Source organism: Neolamprologus brichardi, chromosome 9, assembly GCF_056152115.1.
Source record: "Neolamprologus brichardi isolate AB-2024 chromosome 9, ASM5615211v1, whole genome shotgun sequence".
Classification (NCBI taxonomy): domain Eukaryota; kingdom Metazoa; phylum Chordata; class Actinopteri; order Cichliformes; family Cichlidae; genus Neolamprologus; species Neolamprologus brichardi.
The window spans coordinates 33,679,840-33,707,077 of NC_142112.1; the positions used below are offsets into that span (position 1 = coordinate 33,679,840).

General features: G+C 41.4%; 2 protein-coding genes across 2 annotated transcripts; one reads left to right on the forward strand and one right to left on the reverse strand.

Annotated features, from left to right (window-relative positions):
* The first annotated feature begins 2,137 nt into the window (after positions 1-2,137).
* On the forward strand, positions 2,138-13,929 carry LOC102778362 (tumor necrosis factor ligand superfamily member 10-like). The gene is made up of 6 exons (XM_006804466.3): positions 2,138-2,337; positions 3,324-3,449; positions 7,360-7,417; positions 7,531-7,626; positions 8,103-8,344; positions 10,557-13,929. Exons 1-6 carry the CDS (start codon positions 2,230-2,232, stop codon positions 10,764-10,766), a joined length of 840 nt encoding a protein of 279 aa, XP_006804529.1. The 5' UTR covers positions 2,138-2,229; the 3' UTR covers positions 10,767-13,929.
* Positions 13,930-18,125: 4,196 nt separating this feature from the next.
* On the reverse strand, positions 18,126-25,553 carry msl2b (MSL complex subunit 2b). The gene is made up of 3 exons (XM_006804467.3): positions 24,267-25,553; positions 20,609-21,972; positions 18,126-19,751 (listed from the first exon to the last, which is right to left on the reverse strand). Exons 1-3 carry the CDS (start codon positions 24,406-24,408, stop codon positions 19,452-19,454), a joined length of 1,806 nt encoding a protein of 601 aa, XP_006804530.2. The 5' UTR covers positions 24,409-25,553; the 3' UTR covers positions 18,126-19,451.
* Positions 25,554-27,238: the final 1,685 nt, after the last annotated feature.

The following is a 27,238-nucleotide window of genomic DNA, read 5'->3' on the forward strand; positions in this document are numbered from 1 at the left end:
ACATCATGTTATGTTTATGTTGCGGTCCCTTAACCTCCTTGGCTTCTGCTCCAGCTTCTATCTACATTTTGCTCTGCTCCTGGCTTTGTGGATTTTGACCCTCTGTTCCCTGTGCACAGGTTCCTGGATTTCCTCCACCATCGTGGTGGGTGTGACCTTGAGCGTGAGAGTGAGAAAACTGCACATAGTGGATATTTGGACCCCTTTCCATTGGACCCTCCTCCCTGGAGCACCATTCCCTGTTTGCACATTTGCAACAGCTTCTTCACTGTAAATAAATGCACTGAACTGAGCTCTCCCGAGTGTGCACCTGACTCAACCAGTCCATTAGTCTTGACAGTTCAAGGTGATGATACAAGAGTTTTTCATATGTGTGGCTACAGAATTTCATACATGAAACTTGAAACATGAAACAGGAATAATAAATACAGGGTAGAATGGACAGTGTCGGCATTAAAATCTGCACCACGGAGCCTTTGGTCAATAAAAAGTCAAAAGCTTCCCAACCTGCTTTAAACTTTTCCTACATGATGACCTGATCAACCTTCTGCACCGGATTTTTCTTTGTTTGTTTTTACGTATAAGGCCTGTAAATGTCAGCAATTACACAGTAAATTCAGTTTTCTGTTGGATTATGTCTGCAAGAAGTTGTTTTGTTCATCTTGGGATATTATATGCAGCCAAAGAATTTCATGCACGCTGATCCCTTCAGATGAAACTCCTAAGCATGCGCTTTGAAGTTAAAACTTCGGTATCGTTTTCATGAAACTCTTTGAAATTTGCTACAGCACCCTGGATCCTGTAGCAAAAGTTTAAACTTTTAGAATATTAAAGATAAAAATGACAAAATATTATCTAAATCTGACCATTTTCCAAGAAGAAGTTCATTGAAGGACGAAGCTTAAAGTGCCAAAAATGATGCAAAAATGTGACACTTGGATCAAGTATCGATCCAAAACTCAAAGACCTGAATCTCAAAAAAATCTCAAAATGTCTTAAAATCTTAACAAATGACTAAATGACAAATGGACAATTTAATCATTTTACTTCGGTGTTGTTCGGTGTTGACAGCATTAACATAGCACGGAGGAAGCTAACTACAAAGGACCAGCAGTTTGGAGGCTGTAAAGAGTTTTGACCTCAACACAAACTGTGGTCAAACACACTGAAATGACTGAAAACCTCCTACAATTTTCCCCCTGTTGGCTTCTTTGTCTCTCTTGCTCTCACTCGTTCAGTGTAATTCTTGTTGGAAGAGATATTACATTACATTGTTGTTGTCAACTCAATTAATATGATTTCACCGCACCTCTTGCCAAGTGTGATGCTTGTGCGTGTCTGAGCAGTAAAAGGAGGTGCTACAGAGAAACCAGTTCAAGTGTAAAATGACAGCAGCAAGTAGTAAAGACTCACAATGAGTTGAAATGACACAACAGGCGAATAACAAATGTGCTTATTTTAGTTTCTATTTGTTATTGTACTAATTAATACACTTTATTCATTCATACACTTAGATACCATTTGTTATGTAAGGCATGCCTGCTGAATTAATGCTCTTCCTCTTCCTTATGGAAAGTAACACAGCTTATCTTAACTTGACACCAGGCAGCAGGAAAAACTTGAAACTAGAAAAAGTTAATCCCCAAATCAAAATAGTTAAGTGGGCGATACACACATATGACCCCTTACATCTGAACTTCTGCTCTTTAAAAAAAAGATACAATTCATTTAGGATACTAATGATAAACACAGCTGTTCCATTGTTGCCCTGGACGACAAATTCATAAAGATTTAATAAAAGTGGTGAAATCATTCGTTTAGATTAGCCTCCACAAACTCTCTACGCAAGTCCTGTGCATTCCAAAATCCAACTGCTGAGCTATTCTGAGCATGTTTCAGAACATGATCTCCGGTCATGTCAAAGGCATTTTTCTCACAGTAAAACTCGGAGCAGAGATCTATACCAACGATATGAGACTTCATAATAAACTAGAAGGCTATCTGTGTTTTTTCAGCGCAGAAATGAAACAATAATCCCTGCAGCACAAATCTCAAAGAGGGAAAAGCTCTTGTTCTTCAGGCCCGGCCCCGCCTCCTCCTCCTCCTCCTGCTTGCAGGGGACAGAGAGGGTAGAAGTTAAGCAGTCAGCTCTCTGCCATTGTTCTTGTTCTGGACGTCTGCGAACGGGACGGGTGGCGCTGGTCGGGTACCGGACGGCAGTCTGTCGTTATGACGGGCTCCGGTCCGAAGCTCGGGGTCCTGCTGCTGGTGGCGGTTCTGCTGCAGACTGTGGTCGTCACCATCACCGTGCTGCACTTCACAACGGCTCTCAACTCGGTAAGGAAGAATTTAAAGTTCGGACAGAGGAGTCAGGGACGCGCGGAGGCTTTTACGCATGGCCGTGCTTTGCGCACAGCGAGGCGGGGGCAAAGTTGATGCAGCCGCGTTTTACTTCATTTTGCTGATGACTTAATTAGAGTTTTAATGCGCAGTTGAGCGGTGACAAGTTCTGGAGCAAACCACTTTAACTAGTTTTGCGCTCTGGTGTTGCTGCTGCGCTCCAAAGAACATATAGCCCACTTTTCATTTATTTTTCTTTTTTTCTTTTTCTTTTACACATTGTAATGCAGGTCACTTATGCTGCTCTGGAGTTGGGTTTGCACAATGTAATGTCACGCAAACATACACACCTTGTTTTTCTCTGCAGCTGCAAACGTAGAACAGAGAACAAGGAAGTTCAAAAGAAAAGCAGCAGGAGAGGTGGCCTGCAGATAATTTTACGATCATCTGTGACTGTCAGGAAGAGTTTGTACAGACCTATGCGCCTGAATTTTTGTGAGTGTGATTGTGCTGCCCTGACTGTACTTTTGGTGAAGTACATCTGAGAGTCCTCTGCTCAGATGGATTCAGTCCAGTACAACTCTCAACCTTTGTTTACAGTAATCAATCATTAACCCAGAGATGAGATGCAGCAGCGATATGTGGAAAATGAAACTTAAACACATGACAAGGAAGGAAAGGGATGCATGCCAGGAAATTATGATGACTCAGGTTCTAAAGCCAACTCTTTAGACAGTAATTGTTTTAGTGTGGACAATGGGCATTTTTCTACAAAAAAGAGCAAGAAAAATTGGTGCAATAAAGTTAACATCAGCATGTAAAATTATGTTTTTAAAGCGAACAGACCTTGAAAACAACTTTTGGTTTTGCAAACAAAATGAAACCACAGAGACCGTCAGGTGTGTCAGGAATGTTTGATGGGAAAATAAAGAGACATTGCTCCACTTGTTCCATGCTATTCTTTATACCTTCACTATTCGCAGATAAAGGAGACTTTTGCCAGGAGCAGTGTCTCCTGTCTGACGGGCACTGACCTGCAGAGCATCACGGATGTGCGAGGGGATCTATGCTGGCAGGTCACTCAGCAGGTTCACCTCCTCATCGAGAAGGTACGGTATCACGAGGAATTATTGCTTACTTTTACCCCCCAGAACTTAACTGACCTATAAAATCCACAAACTGTATGTAAACAATGAATGCAGCCACTGTGGCATTACTGTGAAATTAAATTAAAACTGTGAAAGAAATCAGGGTGCTTATTTTAAAGTTACAGTCTAAGTTAATAGGGAGAAAGCGTCTTAACTTTAAGCTGTCAGTGGGATGTAAAAACATGTAGAGAATAAGCAGCAAATCTGATTAAACCCTCTTACAATGTTTGGCTACTTTGCCCCGAAATGAGGTTTAACACTAAAACCTCTTAGGGGATCATTTTGACCTCATCCTGCAGGAATACCAGTGATGGCAAATAAGCATTTCTTAACTTCATTTTCATTGAAATGTTCAAATTTTGTTACAGATTTGACAAAACAGTAATTAAGATGAAGTATTGAGGGTTTTGCTTGTTATACAAATAACTAACTTCACTAATAAACAAGCAACACAACAGCTAACACATCTAAATCATTTCATTATTGTAGAAGAAGAACATCACTGAAACGTCTAAGAGAAATGGTGTTAGTTATGCTAAAATAAACAGGGTATAAACACAGCGTATCTGTAACCAGAAGGTCGCCAGTTCGATCCCTGCCGGTCCTGGTCGTTGTGTCCTTGGGCAAGACACCTTACCCTACTGCCTGCTGGTGTTGGCCAGAGGGGCCGATGGCGCGATATGGCAGCCTCGCTTCTGTCAGTCTGCCCCAGGGCAGCTGTGGCTACAACCATAGCTGCCTCCACCAGTGTGTGAATGCGAGAGTGAATGAATAATGGCATTGTAAAGCGCTTTGGGTGCTTTGAAAAGCGCTATATAAATCCAATCCATTATTATTGTAGACGTTTGACACACACTCCAGAGCCCCACACTGACTACACGATGAGTAAACCAGTATTAGGAAAAGTCATGAAATGTTATCATTCGTTAATGATAACGACTCAACATATGCTGAATACGCGCCATGTTTATGCACACTATGGATACAGGAAGCCAAGAAAAAGTAAGAAGACACTTAAATACATCTTTATATTTAACCAATAGAGAGCTGTGTCTGCTACCACACAGCAGAAACCGCCTCTCCTATTCACTTGCACAGCAACTTGATTGGCTTTTAACTTGCTGCTCTGAATATAATGCCTCTGACGTCACCTGCTTCTTTCTAAAACCCTCTTCTGAAGCCTCAGTGATAGCATTTTGGCTGATGCCATGCTGTTGTTGTTGTTGCTGCATCCATAGACTGTTTATTGTAACCTACAGACACATATATCAGATAATTAGTACTTAGAAACAGTGATAAAATACCAAAGAAGAGACAAAGACTTCCTGGAAAAGCTGTTGGTATCCAGAATCCACATATTAGCAGAGAGCTACAGGCTACCTGTCACTCATGAGACGCACACCCCTAAATTTAAGCCTTAATAAACTTCAAATAATTCAGGTCTCATACAGCTACTATGAAGGGTTCAATGAGTCACTAGAATAAAAACAGTTTTCAGTAAACCTGTTTAAATCTGCTGTGAAGTTACTGGGGGGACTGACTCACTTTAGGAGCCTCAAGTGGTCATTAGAGGATCTGCAGCTTCTGGCAGCTCAGAGTTGCTTTCATGTTTCAGCTGCAGAGTTTTTCTGCTTCGTAAAATCTGCAAATGAGCTGTGCATATCGGTTTCAGCCGATCTCTATTAATGACTCGAATGATTTGGCCAGCTGCTGAGATTTCAAAACTTAATTTCTTCTCCTTCACTGCACTGCATCAGAAACTCCCCACCCACAGGGCTTTGGAGACATTGCTAACCTCCTACGCTCCTCCCAGCTGCAAAGTCTGAAAAATGCTTAGAAAGCAAATGCTGAAGAAGGTTTATTGTTATTTTTTATTCTGCTGTCCCTTATTTAATTGAACTCCGCACAGCTGGAGTTCAATTAAATTTCAAGCAAAGCAAATTCCAAGTAAAGTTTTACTCTTGGTGATAAACACAAGAGGGGCGCCACGGGAGAGCAGGAGTACGACTAAAAACACAAGGTTTCTGTTTAACAGGGCTCCATTGTTATCCTAAAACTATTAATTTATTGTTTTCCATGGGATTCATCGGCAGAAAGAAAAATGTAGAATAAAGGCAGCTTTATCTCTTAAACTCAAAGAGGGGTCATTATTATTATCATTATTAGGGGCTTCCTGTGGATATTCGCTGAAGAAAGAAAAACTGAAATGATCCAAATCACTGCCTGCGGATGCACAATGAACTCCTTCATAGCTGGAGATGTGATGTGATCCTGTGTGGTTTAATCAGCACAGGAATGCATTCACCTGCCCTGCACTGACACACACACACACACACACACACACACACACACACACACACACACACACACACACACACACACACACACACACACACACACACACACACACACACACACACACACATTTTCTTTTGCTTGCTATTTGTGCACATAGTTTGTTTTCGTTCCCTTCTCTCCTCCTCTGACTTTGCTGCTCTGCTAAATACTTCAAGTTGGATTTTTTCCGATTCTGCTGGTTGATTAAATTTAGTTCAGAACATAAACAACACAGAGACGGTCTGATCCAGGACGTTGGTTTGGGTTTTTAAACTCAGAAGGAAAACTAAAAACACATTCAACAGGCAGGTGAATGGTAGAAACCTAAAAAACACCCAAATGCTGCAGATGTGTTGGTGTAAAGTTTTACAGCGTCAATTAAACCTAATTTAATCATTTTATTGTACTCACTGGCCACTTTGTTAGGTACACCTGTCAGCCAATCACATGGCAGCAACTCAGTGCATTTAGACATGCAGACAAAGTTCAACCTGATCATCAGAATGGGGAAAAAAGGTGATTTAAGTGACTTTGAAAGGTTGTTGATGCCAGACAGGCTGATCTGAGTGTCTCAGAAACTGCTGACCTGCTGGGATTTTCCCACACAGTCATCTCTTTGGTTCACAGACACTTGTCTGAAAAAGAGGAAATATCCAGTGACTGTGAGTTCTCTGGATGAAAATGCCTCATTGACGCCAGATTGAGCTGAGCTGATAGGAAGGCGATACTAACAAACCTCTCGTTACAACCAAGGTATGAAGAAGAGCTTCTCTGAACACAGAACATGTCAAAACTTGAAGCAGATGAGCAGCAGACGACTCTCCTGTCCGCCTGGTGTGATGAGTCTTAGTTTCTACAAATGTGCTAGCACCAATATCGGCAGGATTTTTCCACTAAGAAGAATTATTTGCATAAAAAAGACATCTTAAGACAACTGATCCTGTAGGAGAAAATATTTCCGTTTGAACCAAAGCAATGAACCGGCAGTTTGTCAGACTGACAACCTGCTATTAGTATTCCCGTGCTGAAACTATCCAGTGACATCTTGTTTTTAAAGTGTGCATGAATCTCTAATCTCCGATGATTAACTGTTGTTATGTTCTGATCATCAAATCTCTTTTCTCAGATTCTTTCAGAAAGCCTCTTCTTTTTATCTTTTAACACGCATTTCTGCAGCTGAGCTAAACTGTCCAGAGCCATTATTTAGAAAATGGTTTTAGTTGGTTTGGCAGTAGTTTCCAATTAATTGGCAAAAGAAATGAAAAACACGAGGAAATTGGAGACGGGTCGTTTCCAGGAAAAAATCCGTTGTCAACACTAACACGAAGACTTCTATTTTTATTCAAAGGAGCAAGTCTCCTGATCTGATGTCAGCACATTTACAGGGTCAAAGTTAGAGAAGACGCTGCTTGGCAGGTCTGCGGTATGAGCTGATGGCCTCGCTCGGCAGATAAAGTGGCGAAAGGTTATTACTATGTTTAATGTTACAGACATATTACTCAAAAATCTTACTTTACCACTGTCTTTCCTACAGTCATTGTCTCAGCAGAGGCAGAGACAGAGGCTGAGGCAGAATTCGTCGGAAGTGAAAGGTGAGAAAGCAAAACTGAAACATGCAAACATCTGACCGATGACCTACTAAATACTGATCTATCCTCTGACCGGACTTTTCTGGGTGTATTTTCCATCCTTTCCTTCACGTTAGATGAAGTCTCCCAGGTGCTGCTCTCTCTCTCTCGCCCCAAAGTTGCCGCTCACGTCACGGGCAGCTTTGTCCCCAAACTGGAGCGAGCAGGAGGAGGTGAGTGCTGCTGAAAGTGGCCGCTAGGCAGATTGCGTTAGAGCAAAAATTAAACAGCATGCACAGAGTGACCTTTCAATTTACTCTACTAGCGTAGCTTTGCATGAGTTACACTTCAAAATAAGCCAGATCCCCTGTCTTAAACAAGCTGTTTGCCCCTTTAAGCCAACTTTCTTCTTATTGAATGCCCCTCATTAACAAAATTTGGACAGCAGTTGGGTGCGGCTTCTGGGCCTAAGACGACCGCATTAGGGATATCCCCTCTCACTGACGTCATAGAGATTTATGAGTAGAACAATCTCCCAAAACTGAGAGTTTTTGGCTCAGAATGATTACTTTCACATATCCTGACCTCATTATTAGGAGTCTTTAAAACAAACTGTTGAACTCCACCACCCTTAAAATGAAGTTTTAGCTGTCATCACATGTGATTGCATAACAGAATCTGATGTTGTCCACTTGCCTTACTTCCTCAGCTCCAGTCTTTGCTGGGCGGCGCGTTTATGGCCAGAAGATCTCATGGTGGGAGGGCCGTAAGGGGCTGGCCTTCCTCCAGGACGTCCAGCTGGTGGATGGGGAGCTGGTGGTGTCGCAGCCGGGCCTCTACTACGTCTACGCCCAGACTTACTTCAGACACAGCCACCTGGGGGAGGATGGCGAGGACAGCGAGGAGGTGGAGGATAGGGGGAAACCTCTGCTGCAGTACATCTATAAGAAGGTGAGAGACACATTCATAAACTAACTTATCACTTTTTGTTCTTTCACTCGTCTAGTGTTGTAAATATTTGGTTTGACCTGTACTCATGCATCGGTCTAATTATTCATTTTAGCGATAAAACAAAACTCATTCTGCATGAATTAAATCCAGCTTGTCTTGACCTATCTGCACATTTATTTGTAATCTTTTAGTGTTTGTTGCACAGAACATCGCAGACTGTTGAGTCACTTGGGTGGGGGTGTGTTAGGATGGTGTCTGACTAGTAAAATATGATGACTAATAAGCATTCAGACAGAATTGCTGTAAATATTGAGTAACCTTTGGCTTCTGCTTTGTCAGCTAAAACTTCAATTAAAGGGGACATATGTTACCCATAAAAATGAAAAAGAGCCATTTTCTAGCATTATGTTTGTGTATTAATGGGCATTCAAATCCATTGTGCTTTTTATTTTTGGATCAAAAATGACTTAAAATAAAAATGTCGAAAATGGAGCCCACTGGGGCATCCAGTCTGGTGGAGGAGGATGTAATAGTTGGGATTGTGTCGCAAGTTTTAAAGCTGATGAGTTCATGAGAGTGTTTGTTCAAACTGTTAATTTCTGCCAATTCAGACGCCTGAATCATTGTTCGGAGTCTTTAGAGTCCTTCTGAAGAAGACATTACAGATGGCCTAGGGCTGTGCGATATGACCAAAATCTCATATCCCGATATAAGAATTCTATCGTCCGATAACGATATAAATCACAAAAATGTAACATTTTTGTAAATTCTGTGAATCTCGGGCAGCTCGACTTGCAGGAAGTGTTTCCAGCTGCACATCATGTAGCTGGAGTCGAGTGTTTTAACCGATGCATGAAACGATACATTTTTAGACATAAGTTGTAACGGCCGCCGTTTTCTTTGTGAGTATTTATTACACGGCGTACTGCGGGGAAAAACCTGTTCTAACGTTTGAGTCTAAGGTTTATTTTTTAGCACCTGGCGGCTCTTTTTTACTTCTCATCTGTAAATAATCTGCTCTTTCACGTGATTCAGTTTATTTTGAAAAGTCTCAACAGGATCTTGGGCTTTATTGTGAAAGGTTTATGTGGAACATAAACAAGCGGACACGCGATGGTTTCACCGTCGTTGTTGCTAACGACAACGCATAAAAACAGGCGCTTGTCCGTCCGTAGTGTGGTTATATTAAATATAAGAGAAAGAGAGAACCTTAAGAAATTAATATAGCTACTACAGTGACATCAAAACGATGAAACAATATTGCCGTAAAGAGTTTATTTTGCGACACCACGAACGATAGCGTAAAATGAAACGATAGACGTTTTTATATCGTCATCCGATATATATCATTATATCGAACAGCCCTAAGATGGCCTGTCATAACAAACCAAATTAAGGAGGTTGAGCTGAGGATGCTTCTCCGTTATTTATGACAACAGTCTTTCCTGTAGAGACTGTGGAGACTGTGCAAGTGGAAAAACATGCTGAACTTATTGTCACAATTTTTTAAGGCATCCCGGGCCGTGTGCCATCTGTTTGTAAATGGATGTTTTATTAAATGTGAATGTTGGACTTCACTAGTTTAACAGTGGTCATGCTTGATGTTTGCAGGTATGTGACAGTAACCAGTCACTCACCAGGCAAGCTGCAGCTGATTAGCATTAGCCAAATTAGCTGCCTCAACTGACCAACTTCCACTTGATTTTTTTGCTGAACGACCAAGAGAAAACCTCTGGTGCTGAAATGATACTGTCTGGTACAGGCCATCAAAGAAGTCTGTGTTAAAGGTCTTCTGAGTAATAGTCTTTTATTAGTGAGCATTTAGAAACCAGCCACCGCAGGGCCATATGCCAGTGTACTCATGGAGCACATGGATTGGGTTCTTCTTTGTCTTTTGCTTTGTTTTTCTGAGCCGAGATTATAATTTAAATTAATTTGTTTTGTCCTGCAAAAGACAGATTCTTGGATGAGAGTATGATTGAGAAACTTGTAAACATCTCCCAAGAAAGCTTTTGTTTAAGACAAAATCTAGGAGCAGGATCATAAGCAGTGACAGCTCGCTGACAGCTGATTGGTTGCTTCTCTTCTCTGTGGTTGAGACTCAAACATGAAATCAAAATTTGTAATTCTTGCCTTTACGCCACCTTTGAAGCACTCATTCTTTAGCACTTCTAACATATCGCATTTCTCTCACCTGCTCTTCTCCCAACAGATGAGCTCATACCCGGCTCCCATCCTGCTGATGAAAACAAGCCGCACTTCCTGCTGGTCCCGAGGTTCCCAGTACTCTCTTCACTCCGCCCACCAGGGGGGGCTGTTCCCGCTCACTACCGGCGACCGCCTGTTCGTCACGGTGACAAATGCATCTGCTGTGGACATGGACGAAGAGACCAGCTTCTTTGGTGCATTTCTGATCAGCTAGAGTAGCAGGTCCTGGACTCGGCATCTCGGGTTTTACCTGATGAAATAGCTTAATGATGCTACCGTGCTGTAATGATGAGCGTGGTAGCATCTAGACTTCTCCTAGAGTTCAAAACTATAAAAGTCAAGGAGAAGTCAAACAACTTTTACGACACTGGTTCTCTGGGGGGAGAAGACACTGATGTGGCTGTGCATGAGTGCTTATCAAACCAAACAGACTTTTGTATTCGAGTGTCTTAAAGTAAGTGTGGACTGGACTTTCCAGGGGTGTAGTTTTTTTTTACAAACATCTCTTTAAGGCGGAAGCACAGTTTTTAAGGATATGTAGACCCAAAAGCAATTTTAATATCCAACTAGGCATCTAATGCCTAATTCATAGCTCTGGGTCCAATATCCAACCTAGATCTTCAGCAAAATATAGACTACTTGTTGCACAAACTGTTTAATTTCTTGTTGTGTCATCTACAATCTGTGTGGAGAGCAAAAGGAGGATTCAATTTGCTAAAATGCAATCTAAACGAATCCACGGGCTACACCGGAATACCCCCCAAATTACGCGTCTCCAGAGGCTTAAACAACAGACTAGCTGAAATCTTGGATAGGTAGGTCTCAATGTCACACTGAGATGCAAACCTGCAGATCAACTCTTACAGCCTACTACTCACCCTGAGGCAAATGTAATGTAGGGCATGCATTTTAAACTGCTTCAGCCTAGCTACAGTTGCTCCACACCTGCAAGCCACTTTGTAGCCCACCTTCACCTACCGCCTCTTTTTCTTTTTTTCTCTGCAAGGTCTTGCTGCTGCTGCAGAGGTCCCAGAGCAGAGTCATGTAGCCAAAAGTAAATTAGTGCAGATGGAAGTAATGTTTTGCCATAGTGGCCTTGCCTGGGTTAGATTTAACTGATAGGAAATTTGGCTGTGAAGTGGCTGTGCAACACAAATATCCACAGGAAGGTTTGCCAAAGACCGAGAGTTTGTCAAACTTTTATTCTTTGTTCTTATTCTTGTTTAACCCCTGAAGCAGTCTGTGTTGCCTGAACAGGCTTCCAGTCCATCAGGGGGCTAGCACAAAGAATCAGAGCTTTAACGCTTATATCCAAGCCTATGACTAATTTAGAAACACTAAGAAACTTATACGTTTTTGGACTGAGGGAGCAAACTGGACCACCTGGAGAAAAGCCCATGGAGGCACAGGAAGAACACAAAAGCTCCACATAAAAGGCCCACCTGGCCACAAAGTTTAAACCAAGGAACCATCTTGCTTTGAGGGGACAGTGCTCCCCAAAAGGCCTGGATACACCAATCACAAATAAACAAAATCAATACCAGCTGCAGTTTTTTTCAGTTCTGCCATTAAGAAATGTTTGTATAAAAGTCATTTGAGTCCACACAGAAATTTTAGGTGTATTCCTGTTTAGAGATGTAAATGCTGTGCTCTATTTTTTTATTTTTATAATAATCATTTAAGTATTGAGTTCGTGAACTCTTTGTTCTTGATATTCCCCCAGTCAGAGTACAAACATGTGGGTAAAAGTATAAACCCGTATAAATTTACTGCCTTTCAGATACACTTAATATACCGACCCATCATGTTGACAACCATATTGGGACTATGAAATAGGGCTGCTTACAGACTGCTTACAGTCTCGCTTTTTTCTGTCAGACTTCAGCATTTTGGCTCGTCCACTCAAACCTTTCTCCAAGAGGTGCATTAAATGCTCCCTTGCAGTTGGTATTCATGCTATGTTGGATTAACTGCAGATGTGACTTTTAGACTCGGGAAAATGGTCTGCATCTAAACAGCAGAAATATGTTGTTTTCATGTTTATGTAGCTCTGCTGCTTTCCACATTGTTGTAGTGAACAACACAGCAGATGCCTTCCAAGGTAATTCAAATTAAAAAGCTGTTTTCACACATGCTCTGCAGCCTCAAACCTTAGTAGACAGGACCAGACAGAGGTGCATGATGGAAACAAATGTTTGAGGCAATCAAATAGGACCGTAGCCTGATTTAAACTCCCAGATCTCTCGTATTAGGTCCCAGTGATTTGTGAGAGCAGAGCAGCTATTGTTTGGTACAGCATTAATGACTGGGCGTCAGAAAAGAAGAAATTCAACTGTTGAAAATAATAAAGCGTGAGAACAGAATATGTAACAAATAAGGTGACCAGGTTTTTCCTGTCTGCTAGCTGTCAGTAAAAACTGGCGGCCAAGTGATTTCAAAATTTATGCGATGGGAATCAAACCAGTGCACTTCCCAACAAGGTCCAGGTCACGTCTACTGTCCTGCCAAGGAAATGTTTGCTTTCATGTGCAACTAGAGCATCAAACAAACCACACAAACAGCTTTTTTCCTCCAGTTTTTGCTTGTTTAAAGCAGCTGGCCTCAAATTTCATTCTGAGTGGAATAAAATATAAAATCTTAATTCTAACTTAAGGTGCAGAAAACCTGGAGAAGTTGCTATAATTAACATCATCATCATCTGCTAATGGCGTGAATGTAAACCCCCTCCAAATATTTACCATTACCACAAAAATGATCAGCTCGATGCTGCTGAACACGAGACTACACCTGGTAATGTAACTTTAAGCAACGAATACTTTTAATCTGGTTATGAATTCAATCTCAAGTATCCCCATTAAAGGTATTTTGTTGTTTTCACTGATGGATGCAGCGAGATTTAGTTGAGTTTAACGTGACATAAAAAGACATGAATGCAACATTCACTGTATTACTTATGTAAATAAATGCAAAGCACAATCATTTCTCGTACGTTGTGTTTAAGAACGCGTGTTTGAACTTTTGTAAAGGTGGCTGTTTAAGTCTTGTTAAGTCATGTTACGCTCTGGACCAGCTTTGGTGTAAAAATGTGGTTTCACATTTGTGTTTTGGGGTTAATTATTTATGAAGTGGATCTACTACAAAACAGTCCATGCTATTTTTCCCTTTCACTCCCAATCAGACTGGGAAGTTGATGTGAATTTAGCCAGTACCTTAAATTCAGCCCTCTTTGTCCACTTCAGTTTATTTGCCGGACATCAAAAACAGACTCTCATCAGTTTATTAAGAATTAAATTCTTTGCCAGACAATTAAATGTGAATGTAAATAATCCAATTTTTGTGGGTGTAAATATGTGAAATAAAGATTCAATAAAAAAGCTCTTTGGATTTTTGACCATTGTCTTAGATAAGATAAGATAAGATAACTCTTTATTGTCATTGCACAGTCATACATAGTACAATAGTACAATGAAATTGGAAAACTGTCCTACGTCGGCACTACATATAACACAACACGACACGATATGACACATCACAACGCAACACAGTATAATAACTTAGTAATAAAAAAGAAGAATAAGTGTATTTGTATTGCATACTGTTATTATTGCACATTAATTATTATTGCACCTTGTTATAAATATAAATATCATTATTGTTATTGTTTTAAACATTGTTACCTCCCCCCTAAAAAAGTCCAGGGAGGTAGCCAATCAGGTCAGCTCTTTGCATTGATCAGGGCTATTGCCCTGTTGTAAAAGCTGTCCTTGAGTCTATTTGTTCGGGACCTCAGCAGCCTGAACCTCCTGCCGGACGGCAGCAGCTTAAACACCCGATGTCCTGGGTGTGTACAGTCCCGTAGGATGCCGCGTGCCCTCTTGAGACAGCCTTATGTGAGAGACAGTTGCACTGGAGACTAGGGTGAAGTCCAAGCTCTAATCAAAAGCTGAGGTTGGCAAACTCTGTGAGTCCAGGAAGTCAGCTCTTAAGGATATAATAAGACATTCTAGGAAACATCTGCTGAATGGACCAGTGTTTATATTGTGCCTTTCTTCTCTGAGCAGTCAAAGTGTAAATCATAAATTAATACCACCACGTTTTTGGAAAACCACAAAAGCACACTCAGTAAAGTGATGTCAGGCTGCACAGCATGTTCTCTGTTAGCACCAGCAAGCAAGCGGGTCACAGAAGTCATGGTGGAAGAAGCCTGGGATTAGGAGATTTTTCTTTCTCTAAAGGTCTGAAAACCAAATAAGCAGAGTCACTTTAATCCTCCTCAAAGTTTGAAGGGTTGCTGTTTGTTTGTGGTTATAAATTAGGGGCATTAAATGTTGAAGAGAACAGAAAATTATGCAGTTTAACAAAGAAATGTGAATGCATTAAAGCATCGTGAAAAGAAAAAAAAGATAAGACAAAAAAAAGAAAGAAAATACCGTTAGCATTTAACAATTATACAAAAAAAGAAAAATACATGTAATAATACACTTTGTGTAATTAAGGAATTAATTTTAGGGGAAAAAAACAAATAAGCAGCTGAATAAATAAGAAAAAGGTGTGAACGTGTGTTATTTGTGATCTACGGGGGCTTAAAATCCTTTAAATCACAGATCTATGTGATTTATATGATTTATATTTGCAAAACTTTTTTAAACGTGGGCACAAATCGTACCTCATGTGAAATACGTGGGGTTATAAATTACATTTTAAATTTAAATAGATGACAAGTGCCAGGATTTTTCTTCAAATAAGAAACACGAAAGCAACATCAAAGAGCCCGATATCAGACACAGTCATCAAATCATGCCTCGGGTCTAAAAGCAGGCAAACATAAGAGAATAGAACAATGAATCAGGGTTTCTGAAAAGAATAGAATAGAATAGAATAGAATAGAATAGAATAGAATAGCCCTTTATTGTGATTGTACATGTACAACAAAATTATGGGTGCTTAACACCAACTGTGCAGGAGTAAATTATCAATAGTAAGATAGCAGGAATAAATATCAAACAGAAGAAATATATACAAAACAAGAGAAGGGGGGGGGTCAGACTGATGGTGGAGTTCGATGGTGAGGATGTCTGCAATGGTGGTGTTGAACATTAAGCCGTAATCCACGAAGACCATCCTCACGTAGCTCTTTCTGTTCTCCAGATGGATCTGCAGGGCGATGTGATGACATCCTCTGTGGACCGATCTGTAAGCAAACTGGTGGGGGTCGAGGGAGGCGGTAGACAGGCTCTGATGTGCTGAGACACTTTGTGCTAGAAAGGCTTCATGACTACAGACACGAGGGCTATGGTGCTATAGGAAATGAGGCTGTCTATGCCATCTTTTTGGGGGGGTGGGAATAGTGGTGGAAGCCTTCCGAAAGGTGGGAATGGTGGCATAAGTCAGAGAGAGGTTGAACAGCCTGGTGAGGATCCCTGCCAGTTGGTCTGGGCAAGCTTTTACCACAGCCTCGGGGATGCCATCAGAGCTGGCTCGTGGGGTTTACCGTTCTCAGTCTGCTCCTGACCTCATGGGGTGTGCTGGGTAAGGGGGGAGGGTGGGGGCTTAAACTGAGCAAAGACGGTGTTGAGCTCTCCTTCGAGTTTGAGGCTGCTGTCTGGGGTTGGGGGTTTGGTGAGAGCTTTGATGCAGCTTGGATGTAAAGCACTTCATTTATATTCAGCTGTTCAATATCAATAAATGAATAGAGACCAAATCATTAAGGAATCTCAGAATTAAAGGACCAAGACACATGAATTTACAAATAAAATGTAAATCTATAAAGTCAGTGCGTCTTTTAAAATACATTCATTTAATATGAAAATATAAGATCTTGATGTTTGTCAGTAGTTTCACCAATTACATTATTAATATACAGATTTTAATTTGAAATTTAATTTTGCTTTTCGATTGCTGCAATGATGTCCGTGTCTGTTTTGTCTTATTTTTGTAAATGTTTTATTATTAGAAAGAAAGAAATTGTTACTGATTATCATTATTATATTTTTTCGTTTTTACAAGACATATTATTCAGAAGAGGCATAGCACAAAAACGTCTGAAAAATAATTCAATAAAGGTATGATAAATAACTATTCTGTTACAAATAGAATTAAAAACATGGAGACAGATTTTTTAAGTAATGCAGAAGAAGATGAAACAAACCAAGTATATCAGACATCATGTTTAATAATTAAGCTAAAAAATTATTGGTAAGATTGTGGCAAATGGAATGGATTCTTCTGACAATATTTATAACTACTTTAACATTTTGCACAAACTTATTTGCCTTAGAAAATAAATAATTAGAAATTAACCCAGAAATTACTTATAATCGTAATAATATAGAAGGAACTGGGACAAAATCTATTGATTACCTATATTTTTATTCATGTCAATTTTAAAAGAAATTAAATCTAATGAAAAGTTTCCATTTTGTAGAGTTTTTAGGTTTGTAATAGATGTATTTAAAAAGCTTTGGTAAATAGCAGAACATATTATATTGGGGACTTGTTCTCACTCGACTGACTGTAATCTATAAAGTTGTAAACATGATCCACAAAAATGTGAATATTGAGATATGAAAGATTACTGAGAAAGGATGTAAACATCTGGATAAAGAACAGAAATTGCAATTAATAATTTCTAGACACACACATATGTAGTGTCTGATCTGTGTGATTGTTTAACTTCCAGGCAATAAAGGTTCTTTAAAATCATCTCCAAAAGTTGATTCTGTTCATCTGGACGTAGTGTTTTCTGGGAGAAACGTTTCGTCACTCATCCAAGTGACTTCTTCAGACTCATAAAGAATTGACTAGATATCTAGTTTAGTATTTTTCACGACATTTTTATCAGGAAGTTTTACAAGAAAATGTATAAGGTTGTTTATTTAACAGTTTATTTTAACCCTGTAATGTGACAACACAAAGTCACTTTATTGCACTATTTGTTATTTATGTTTAACGTCAAGATATTTACATTGATTTCAGATTTGTTTTGACAATATTAGACAAAATAAATGTAGTTGTTCTCTCATATTCTTTAAAGTACATATGATTCTACTCATTAAGCTTTTTGTTATACATTTGTTGTGTTCAAGCTGATTTTTGACTGTTGTAACAAAAGAATATCCAAACCTTTGGACAAGTTGATCTTATCTTACTTAGAATTGATACTTCTCTACAAATCACGTAGCAGAATAAACCACTGGTAACATAAACATTACTGATATAAAATTACAAAAGTGAAGTCACGTTTTAGAGAACTGGATTGTTCCCACAGTCACAATTAAAGCCAAGTTTCATTGAATCAAAATCATTCCCGTGGGTCTAAAGTTATAAAATGTGTTTGCTGTTTTAACCTTTACATCATAAATGTTTATTACTACAAAGGCATTTATAGTTACATCTGTAGTCCAGTCAAAGTGGCTCAAAACTGCTATACAGCCAAGGCATGTTGCTGGTGCCAAATAATTACTGCAGCATTAGGTCCAACACTGCCCTCTACTGCCTAACTTTAGCAGTGCCGACAGATCAATAAATACTTTCAACATGCTTAACCTCAGTGATAAAGGGTAGAAACAAATAACCACACAACACTTTGTAAGTTTCGGATTTTCTTTCTTTTTTGTGGAAATATGTTACAGTTATATTACAGGTATTTAAATGCCCAGAGGGAGAACAAAAACCTTTTTGGAGACACCAGAAACTAACGCTAAGAAGACGACGACAGGAACTTAACCGGAAACAAACTGGTGCCCAACACGTAACCTCTACGTTAGGAGACGTCCAATAAATACTGCAAATGTTGTTAACGCATTTTTATTTAAAAGAAAACAAAACAAGACAAGGAAAACAGGTGTGCTCTCCTCCTTTTGAGTCCTTTGTAGTATTTAGCAGCAAGTGTGTAGCTTCCAGAAACCAAAAAAAACTTGTGGAAAAGCAGTGCACAGGGCCTGCAATCAACCAGAGTTTTTATACACAAGTAAGAACAACAACAACAACAAAACATAAAAAAAAAAAGTGGGATAAGTGCTGAAGTTTTACCATCTTCCTGCCTCAAAACTCACCAAATCATCCAACCTTCCCCAAGCTTCAGGATCTTTAAACATTCAAAAGACGTAATCAAAACTCGGCTGGTGGTTTTAATCATTTTTATTCCTTACGTATAAGAGCTTTTATTTCTGGTGGTTTACAAAATCTACTTTTACCAGTGCGAAAACATTCTGGTTGAATGCAGACATCTCCCCGCTTTGCATCGGCTTCCATTGGTTTTAAAGTAACTTATAAAATATATCATAAAACGTCTTCTTAAATGGAAACCGATAAGTCCATGTACAAAAGGTTCTCTCTTATATATAAATTACACCAGTCTCTGATGAAGGTGGTGGTGACGATGTCTCCATTCCTGCTAGTAAGGTTCATCTTCAAATAAAACCCTCCCATACACACTCACATGCTCAGCGCACACACACACAGACATGGACACACAGACACATACACACACGCTGAGAGCCGTGTGACCGTGGTCAGCACGCCCGACTTAGCTACACAACATGCTCTACATATTACCCATAGTAGAGAAGAAAACAACAACAAAATAAACCCCTCTATACCCACTGAAATTAAATCTCTGCACATACAGTAACGCTACATCTCCTCTTTCTTCTTCTCTTCTCTGTATGCAAGACCACAAGCATGGTGCAGTTTCGGGCGTTTGGATGGAGGGCGCCTCCTCAGCTTCAGCTGGTGACCCTCGCTGCCGCCTGTCACTGTAGCTGCCTTTGTTCTGGCTCCGCCGCTGTACGAATCATGGGTGACGCCACCCAGCAGGGTGAGGGAGGGGCGGCGGTGGTGGTAGGGGTGGGGGAATGTGTGTGACTACTGACCGCGGAAGGGGAGGGGGGGCCGGACCTCAACAGTCAAACCGCATCTCCAGCGAATCGTCATAGCCCCGGTTGTCGTGCCCCGCCCCAGATAGGAAGGCGGCCGTGACAGGCGCCCCCGTGGCTGTGGTGACGTTGAGGAGGGTGTTGCCCGGGGAGCTGGTGGCCGGGCTGCGCAGGGCCGCTGCGGCGATACTGGTGAGGTTGATGCCCAGCGTGAGCCGGGTCTGCTCCAGAGCTTTCTCTGGCACGGCGAAGGCCTCCAGCTTCTTCTCGCCATTGGCCATGTACGAGTTCTGGCAGCCGCGGCAGATGCAGTCCAGGCAAGCCTGAGAACACCGAATGGGATCAATAACATTTAACAAAGAACAACAACATAATAGATGATGTTTGGGTTACAGCTGCGCGTTTTATTAGTCTTCTGGTTCACTTCGACATTATGTTTTTGTTTCTTAACGAACTTTGGAAACCACCTTTAAAGGTTTCAAATATAAATAAAGGTATTATTAAAAAGTAAATATTACGTTTAATTTGCCTTCTAACAGTTTTCAAGACATCTCATCACTTCTACACACTTCAAAATGATTGCCTGTTGTGTAATCCGTATATAAAAGATGGATGTAGACACTGTGATGTCATCCCTGGATGGGTAAAGTCCAGTAATGAAGCCTCAAGTTAAGCATTTATGGCATAATGATCAGCTGGTGACATTTGAGTACATGCCTATTGACCGACAGCATGTCAGCATACCTGAGATAAGCCTACTTTCTGATTGTAACAATGATCATAATTTACAATACGGACTTAATGTTTTATTCAATATGACCATAAACTAGTGACCGAGCCCATAAAGTCATCAAGAAAGTGTTTACTGAAGTCACAGAAAAGGGGAACTGAGGGCTGGAGTCACTCCCTCTTGTCCATTAAGAAACAAAGTGCATTTTCAGTGGCTATATCCACCTTTTATACAGTTGAGAGCAGCTATTACCACTCAACACACAACTTACAGAAAACCAAAAGCCGTCCATTGCTTTGATTTGAATTTACAATTTACAATTTAATATGATTATTTTCATACAGAGATGCCAGTTTCTTACTTCAATACAATGCAATTAGTTTCAATTTGATGTGATAACAAACAGAAGCGATTTTATTAGCGTATGGATGGTGTGTGGCGCATTCTCACCTTGCGGTTTGAGTAACAGGGGCAGCGTTGCCCCCTACAGGTCAACACTGAGGGGTTCTGGGTAGCCCGGCCGCACTTGCAGCCCTTCTTCTCCACAGGCTTCTTGTACAGTGGCTTCGAGGGGCTGGGTGGGTGTGTGAGGGGGTGAGCGTGAGGGTGAGGGGGTACTCTGTCACGGGGCTGCGTGCGGGGTTTGGGGGCCCCTTGCCTGGCCTTGGTGTACGACTTCTTGGCGGCACCGTGGTGCTCCACAGTCTTTTTCAGAGCCTTGTTGGGGACAAGTACAGTCTTACCCACCTTTGGGGTGCTGCCATTAGGTACAGGGGCTAGGTGGGGGTGAGGCGTTGCTGCAGGGAACTTAGGTTCCTGTTTGGTGGTGGCACCAGGGTTGGGGTGGTGGGGGGAACTGTTGGCACCAATGGGGGGCCCTCGTAGGAGGCTGGAAATGGGGAGGGGCTGCACCTTCTCGCTGTCGCTTTCTGAGCGGGAGCGTTTGCGGTGGCAGCGAAGCGGTACACGGGGGGTGACTGCAGAGGGCTGAGGAGGGGGCTGCAGTGAGGGCTGCGGGTGTGGTTGAAGGCGACGGGAGCTGTTCTCTGAAGGGAGGGAGGCGATGAGGCGGGAGTCTTGGCCTGATGGGCAGTGAGGCCCGTTTCGGCTAGACTGAGGTACAGAGGGGTGGCAGCCTGGCTGAGAGTTGGGCTCAGGTGAAGGGTCAGGGTCAGACTCCGTCTCTAAAGTTCTGAGCACCTCCTCTACACTCAACAGTAGTGGCCCCCCGCCGTGTTTCAGGTCGTCCCCGAAAGCGCCGATGTCACAAAGTCCCGTCTCTGAAGTGCCTGTAACACTCATGCACACTGGGATCTCCTCTGAGAAGCTCTCCTGCTTCGTGGTGATGGGGTGCAGTCTGTCTGAGCTGACCAGGCCGTTACAGTCATGCAGTCCGTTAAAGCCCACGGGGCTCGGTTCTTCCACCTTGAGCTCCTTTGTTGCTGGACCGCCATCGGGCTGACCCACCTCAGAGGTCGACACCGTCTGTGACAAACGAACAGAGTCTGAGACATCCTCCGCTTCTGGCTCACTCTCCGCCAATGTCAGGCCCTCATTGAGGATAGCCTGCAGGTCAGGTGAGTCACTGGCAGCGCTGGCTATGTGTGGTGCAAGTGGCGACTGTGTGATGTAGAGACAGAGCTTCCTGTAACAGTGGACGAGCAAAGAGAGCTGCCGGTTTTCCTCGAAGCGGGAATAGTCCTTGCACCAGCTGCAGGACGGCTTCAGCTGCATTCTCTGACCCTTACAGCCTCGACAGACGTAATGCTGACATGACGAGTTGGTGGGAGCGATGGGGTCCTGCAGCAGGTTGCCTGAGCATGAGAGGACAGGGAGAAAAGGTAAAAACATGAATGAAATTGCAGATATCACAGGAACAGGCAGAACAGCCCACATAGATGATTAAGTGGCCATTGCAGGATCCAGAAAAGTATTTCTGGTGTAAAATAGGCCTTTGGGGCGTGAATGGGCGAGTAATGATGTGCATTGGGGGGTGAGGGTCACTCCACCTCTCAGCTTTGGACACTGGTGGGGCACTAGAAGAAGATGACTGATGGGTTCTCTTCCTTTTATACTGCTGTGCAAACACTAAAAAAATGAATACACTAAATTTGCTAATAGATTTCAAGCAAATTTATGCCTATTTGCACACTTCTGCAAATAACAATAAATACAATAATCAGTATTTATCATAACAAGTGAGGTTGCAGTTTTTTTGTGTGTGTTTTTAAATAAATGACACAGCATGTGGTCTGCATATATTTAAGGTAATGAGTCTGCATTACCCTAGTTAATGTTTACGGTCCTTTGATAAAGATTAAAAGTGTATATTTTCCTTTGGGGATAACAAAAATGTTTTATATGCATGTAAAATCATGAACATAGCAACACGCCAGGCAATAAAATCCTTAACAAGCCAGCAATCATCATTAACATGAGCTAAATTATGGCTTTATTTACAGACGATTGGTTCCCTTTTGCCACAGCTTCCTAAACTGACATGTATTTGTAAACCTGAGCTGTGCTTGGAGGTTTTCCAGAGTGAAAGACAGCCTCTCTTTCAGGGGAGCTTCCTGCTAGAGAGTGCAGCTGCAAAAAGAGGGGGAAGGGATGAAGTTCCATTCACAAGAAACAAGCAGGCCTACACATATGGCTCTGCCTGTTTGACAAATCAAGCATAACTATATCTAAATGTCATAAAGACTATTATAGCCATCCATCACAGAGGACATGGAGGTTTCTCAGTCTTCTTGCAATCACAGCACCATAAATATCACCTTTACATAAATAAATGCATAAATAATTCATCAAACCATCCATTTACTGAGAACCTGCAAAAACAGCAGCCACAGCTTCCTCTCTATATTGGAAATGGTATATACACTCACACTGGCCGAAGAGAAATGCAATGCATTTTGTATGGGCGGTGAAAACCCTGTATTAAATATACATTAAAAGGTTGGCTTTAATATCCAGCTGAAGAAATGCTCCCTATACTTTTATTAAAGTTCGTTTTAGTTCAGTGAAGTAAACACTGTAAGCAAGCCGTCTCCTTAAACGACTCCCTTTGCTTTCCTTTCCTAGATAGAGTTGAACATTTCTGTATCTGAGGAGGAGGAGGGTGAGAAAGCAGATTAGGTGCTCAGCATCCAGCATGTGAAGGGGCTGTTATTCAACAGGATGAACCAGAGAAACGCCCAGATGCTGCCAAACAGCACGCAGAAGGGGGTGTGTCAGGATGGGTGTAGCTGTGACTTACGATGCGTTCATGACACCTCGGAATTTACCATATAAACAACCTTTTGGAGAATACAGCAGTTTAACAATGCAGCTTGATTTAAAAAAAAAATTACAAATTTAAAACAGAACCTGTTAGTTATAACAATAACTAAATGCATAAACAAAAACAAATTATTTAGTCAATATTGAGGTCACACTCATTTAAAGTTAAAAAGAAAAAGGGGGGGAGGTGTCTTTAATTCAAAGGATTTCCTTTAAATGTAAGCAACAGCAAATAAATAGCTAAATGTGAACTAAAATATATCTATAAAATGTTCTTACTGTGTTCATATGGAAAGAAGCATTTAATTTTAACATAATTTTTTAAGCACTCACTCTGGGGAGGGGGATACTGGATTTACTAAACTTACTTAGAAATAAAAACATGTTTGTCTTTTAAGTTAAGCAGATTTTCTAAAACTACAACCCAGAAAAAAAAAATCCAAACAGTAGCTGCCAAATACGTCAGACATAACACTGACTATAGTTTGATTACCTGGTTTTCATGATCCACAGGAGCCAAAATCGTAAATGCAATTAAATGTGGTTCATTGCCCAGCTCTAAATTTAAATAAAGTACAAGCACTTCAAGACATATTCAAGTACAACACTTCATATGCGCGACAGCTCAGTTTCCACCATGCTGCTGACTTCTTTTGTAATGTACTCAGACATTTCCGTCAGTGCTTGAACGCAGCACCATTTAAAGGCTCAATCCCACTGTTAAGACAGCTGACAACGTTATCTATAAAACATTCTCTCAGTAATAAACACACACATATACACTGGCTTGCTGTTAAATTAAACTATAATATAACCTCACACTTACCGCAGACCAAGCAGGAGAGGGACTGGCGGAAAAACGGCAGGAGCTTGCAGAGCTCCGCAAGAGCCCGGGGGTCTCGGGGGTCGCACTGCAGCACCGACCGGCTCGCAGACACGAAGAGAGAGGTCGCATTCACCGGGTTCATCTCAGCTGTCTGGGCCCGGCGCTCCAGATGTATTAATACGTTAATAAAAACACACCAAAGTCACACAAGAGCACAAACAAACTACCCGCAGCTCCCGCTTCCCGTGAGATAAAATTACTGTTTTTATCAAGGGAGTCCGGTGGGGGCTTTGAAGGGGGCATATAGGTGGATGTCACGGCTTCAGTTCCCGGTTGCTAGATAAATCCCACATGAAGAGTGAAGATCCAGGTTTAGTCATCCCCCGGGCACATCCAATCCATCTTCAATGCGCTGTCTTAGCTTTGAAATCACCGCAGCCTCCGATCGGAGATTTGTTTGCATTAAAATGCAGCTTCATGCGCACCGTTTCGGTTCGTTTCCTTCCCATGCGTAATTTAAATTAAGACAAAGCATCGTGAGGCACTCCTTCCGTCGCCAGTGGCCTTTTTAACGCTTCTCACAGACACAGCTGGCTAGCTAACTAGCTAGCAGCTCCGAGATTCAAGCAGGCTACTCTGTGACAAAGTGGCCCGGTTTGCAATCGTACTCCCATGATATCCCCATAGTCCACATGCATGCATGTCCCGAGTTGAGCTGGTGTCACACAGAGCATCAATTACCCCACACCGGGGCGTCAGCGGCTCCTATTTCCCCACTCGGTGCAGCCCCAGCAGGCTCGTTATGGTTGTGTTATTGTTCGCAGAGATTCACGGCGGCTCGAAAACAAAACAGGCCGCCTCGGCTTCAAAAGCTCCTCCTCGGAGAGAAACGCCAACAGCCGCGCCTCGACAGGGGGGCTAGCGTGCGGATGAGCAGATGGTGGCGTCCGAAACAAAAATAATATCGAAGCCGCCGCGGTTCTATCCGTGTGGAGCCGAACAAGCCAGCGGAAGCACCGGGCTCTGGTGACAGTGCTAGCCGTCAGAGCTGCGCCGGGAAGCCGGCTAAAAAAGCAAGGCCGCTCCCCTCTTCGCGGGATTAGCGGGAGTCTTTCGTTCTCGTTTTCCTCCTTGGTGGGGATGTGGTGGGAAAAGGGGAGTTTATCAATCCTTTTGGAGCTTTCTTTAGACCTCCCGAATATCAAAGGAGAGAAAAATGATTAATTTCCCTGTTTGTGTACCTTGCTATCGTTAGCCACTGAGTAGTCCTCACACATCCCATCGCGTTTCCTACACATAAACAAGGGGGCGCTGTTTCTCACATCTCGCGAGAACTCGGATAAGGCGGTTCAATTAAAAAAAGGAAGAGCGGTAGATCTAACATATTGAGATGATTTATTTCACTTTTTAAACATAATAAACAAAAATTAACCTTCTAGATAGATAGATATTTTATTTTTTAAAGACCATGTTGTTGAAAAAAGCATAACCTATTCTTGGTTTTGATTTAGGAATAGTGACTGATATTTCTGATATTCACATGACGTTTTCATTTCTTCTTTATATCTAAGAAGGCAGTAAGAAAGTTATTAGATTACATTCATTTTTTCTAAACATGACGATGGCAGTGAAAGTGCCCACTTTAAGACTTCACAACTAGACTTAAAATCCAGTGGGCTACTTTCATCTCCTGTACTCTCTTTGGTACAGTTGGTACGCTGGTATAATGTATGTCACATGTGGCAAAAATGTGCCATTAAAAGACAAAAATCTGAAAAACAATCCATCCATTGTAAGTGTAAGGCACAGTTTCACTACCGCTCTTAGTGCAGTGACTTCCTATTGAGAAATACTATTACACTTAGTTACATTCAACTGATGACTTCTTCAGTTTTACACTGGGGTCAAACTCTAAATGGACTGGTGACCTGCCCAGCGTCTATGCCCTATTATAACTGGATAGGCTAGTTTAAAAGATGAATAGATTATATTTTTCTACACACACACACAAAAGGAATTTAGCCTAAAATGACTATTTCTATATTATTTTTTAAAATGACATACTATGCTCATTTGAAGCTCCATATTAAATTCTCTATATCTATATCATTGCAATTTATTGCAATTTTGACTTTTAATTTTACTTTGGTATCCACAGTGGTAGCTACGTCACACTTTATTCCTTTGTATTTCCGTGCGTGGTGAGAACTCGGTGCAGTTCAGAGATAAAACCACGGTGTGGTGGTGTTTGAGAACCAGAAGGTTGACCAAAGACGGGGGAACACGGAAAGAGAAGATATAAATACATACTCACGGAAAAGTCAAACTAGTCTTAAAAAAATGGCAGCCTGTCTGATTGAAACAAGCTGATATCTATCAATGAACTATCCTAGAAATTACCTTCTGTTTCCTCTCTCTTTTTTTTCTTTGTCTGCAAGGCTGCTGACCACCGGGGACTTTCCGTTTTGTCTCGTTGAGTTATGCGGAAGATGCATTTTCAACAGCATGCTACCTTACCATCCAGTCACAGTGCAAACAGTTGGTCAGCTTTGATAACTGATGAAATTCAATTTTTTTTAATTATTTCAGAAATCTTCCAACACATTATCAAATAAGTGTTCAGCTTTTTAAATGTAACCACTTTCTGCTCTTTTTTGTTAAGCCTAATAGTGAGCTAAAAAACCTTCATTCATTTGACAGCTGGTTAGACAAAACAAAAAATTTGAAATCTTAAATAATTAATAATTGGATAATTAATCATGAAATAAAAAAGAATCAACAAATTAGTGATGAAAACCATTGCTGTAGCCCGTCTGTAAGTTTCAAAGTTCTAGTATTCCCGTTTTAAATTGACAAAAAGTGTGAATTTCAGTTTCACTAAGAAGGCCAAACTTAGCATATAGTTTACTGACATGCTCTGACACACTTTTCACGTATGAATAGACTGGCTGCATACTCAACCCTGCTCAGAA

Coding starts and splice junctions, on each gene's coding strand:
- msl2b (XM_006804467.3), bottom strand. CDS start 24,408: ATGAACCCGGTGAATGCGACCTCTCTCTTCGTGTCTGCGAGCCGGTCG. Junction 21,973..24,266: donor CCTCTCCTGCTTGGTCTGCG/GTAAGTGTGAGG, acceptor TCTCATGCTCAG/GCAACCTGCTGCAGGACCCC. Junction 19,752..20,608: donor CCTGTTACTCAAACCGCAAG/GTGAGAATGCGC, acceptor CGGTGTTCTCAG/GCTTGCCTGGACTGCATCTG.
- LOC102778362 (XM_006804466.3), top strand. CDS start 2,230: ATGACGGGCTCCGGTCCGAAGCTCGGGGTCCTGCTGCTGGTGGCGGTT. Junction 7,418..7,530: donor GAATTCGTCGGAAGTGAAAG/GTGAGAAAGCAA, acceptor CCTTCACGTTAG/ATGAAGTCTCCCAGGTGCTG. Junction 8,345..10,556: donor TGCAGTACATCTATAAGAAG/GTGAGAGACACA, acceptor TTCTCCCAACAG/ATGAGCTCATACCCGGCTCC.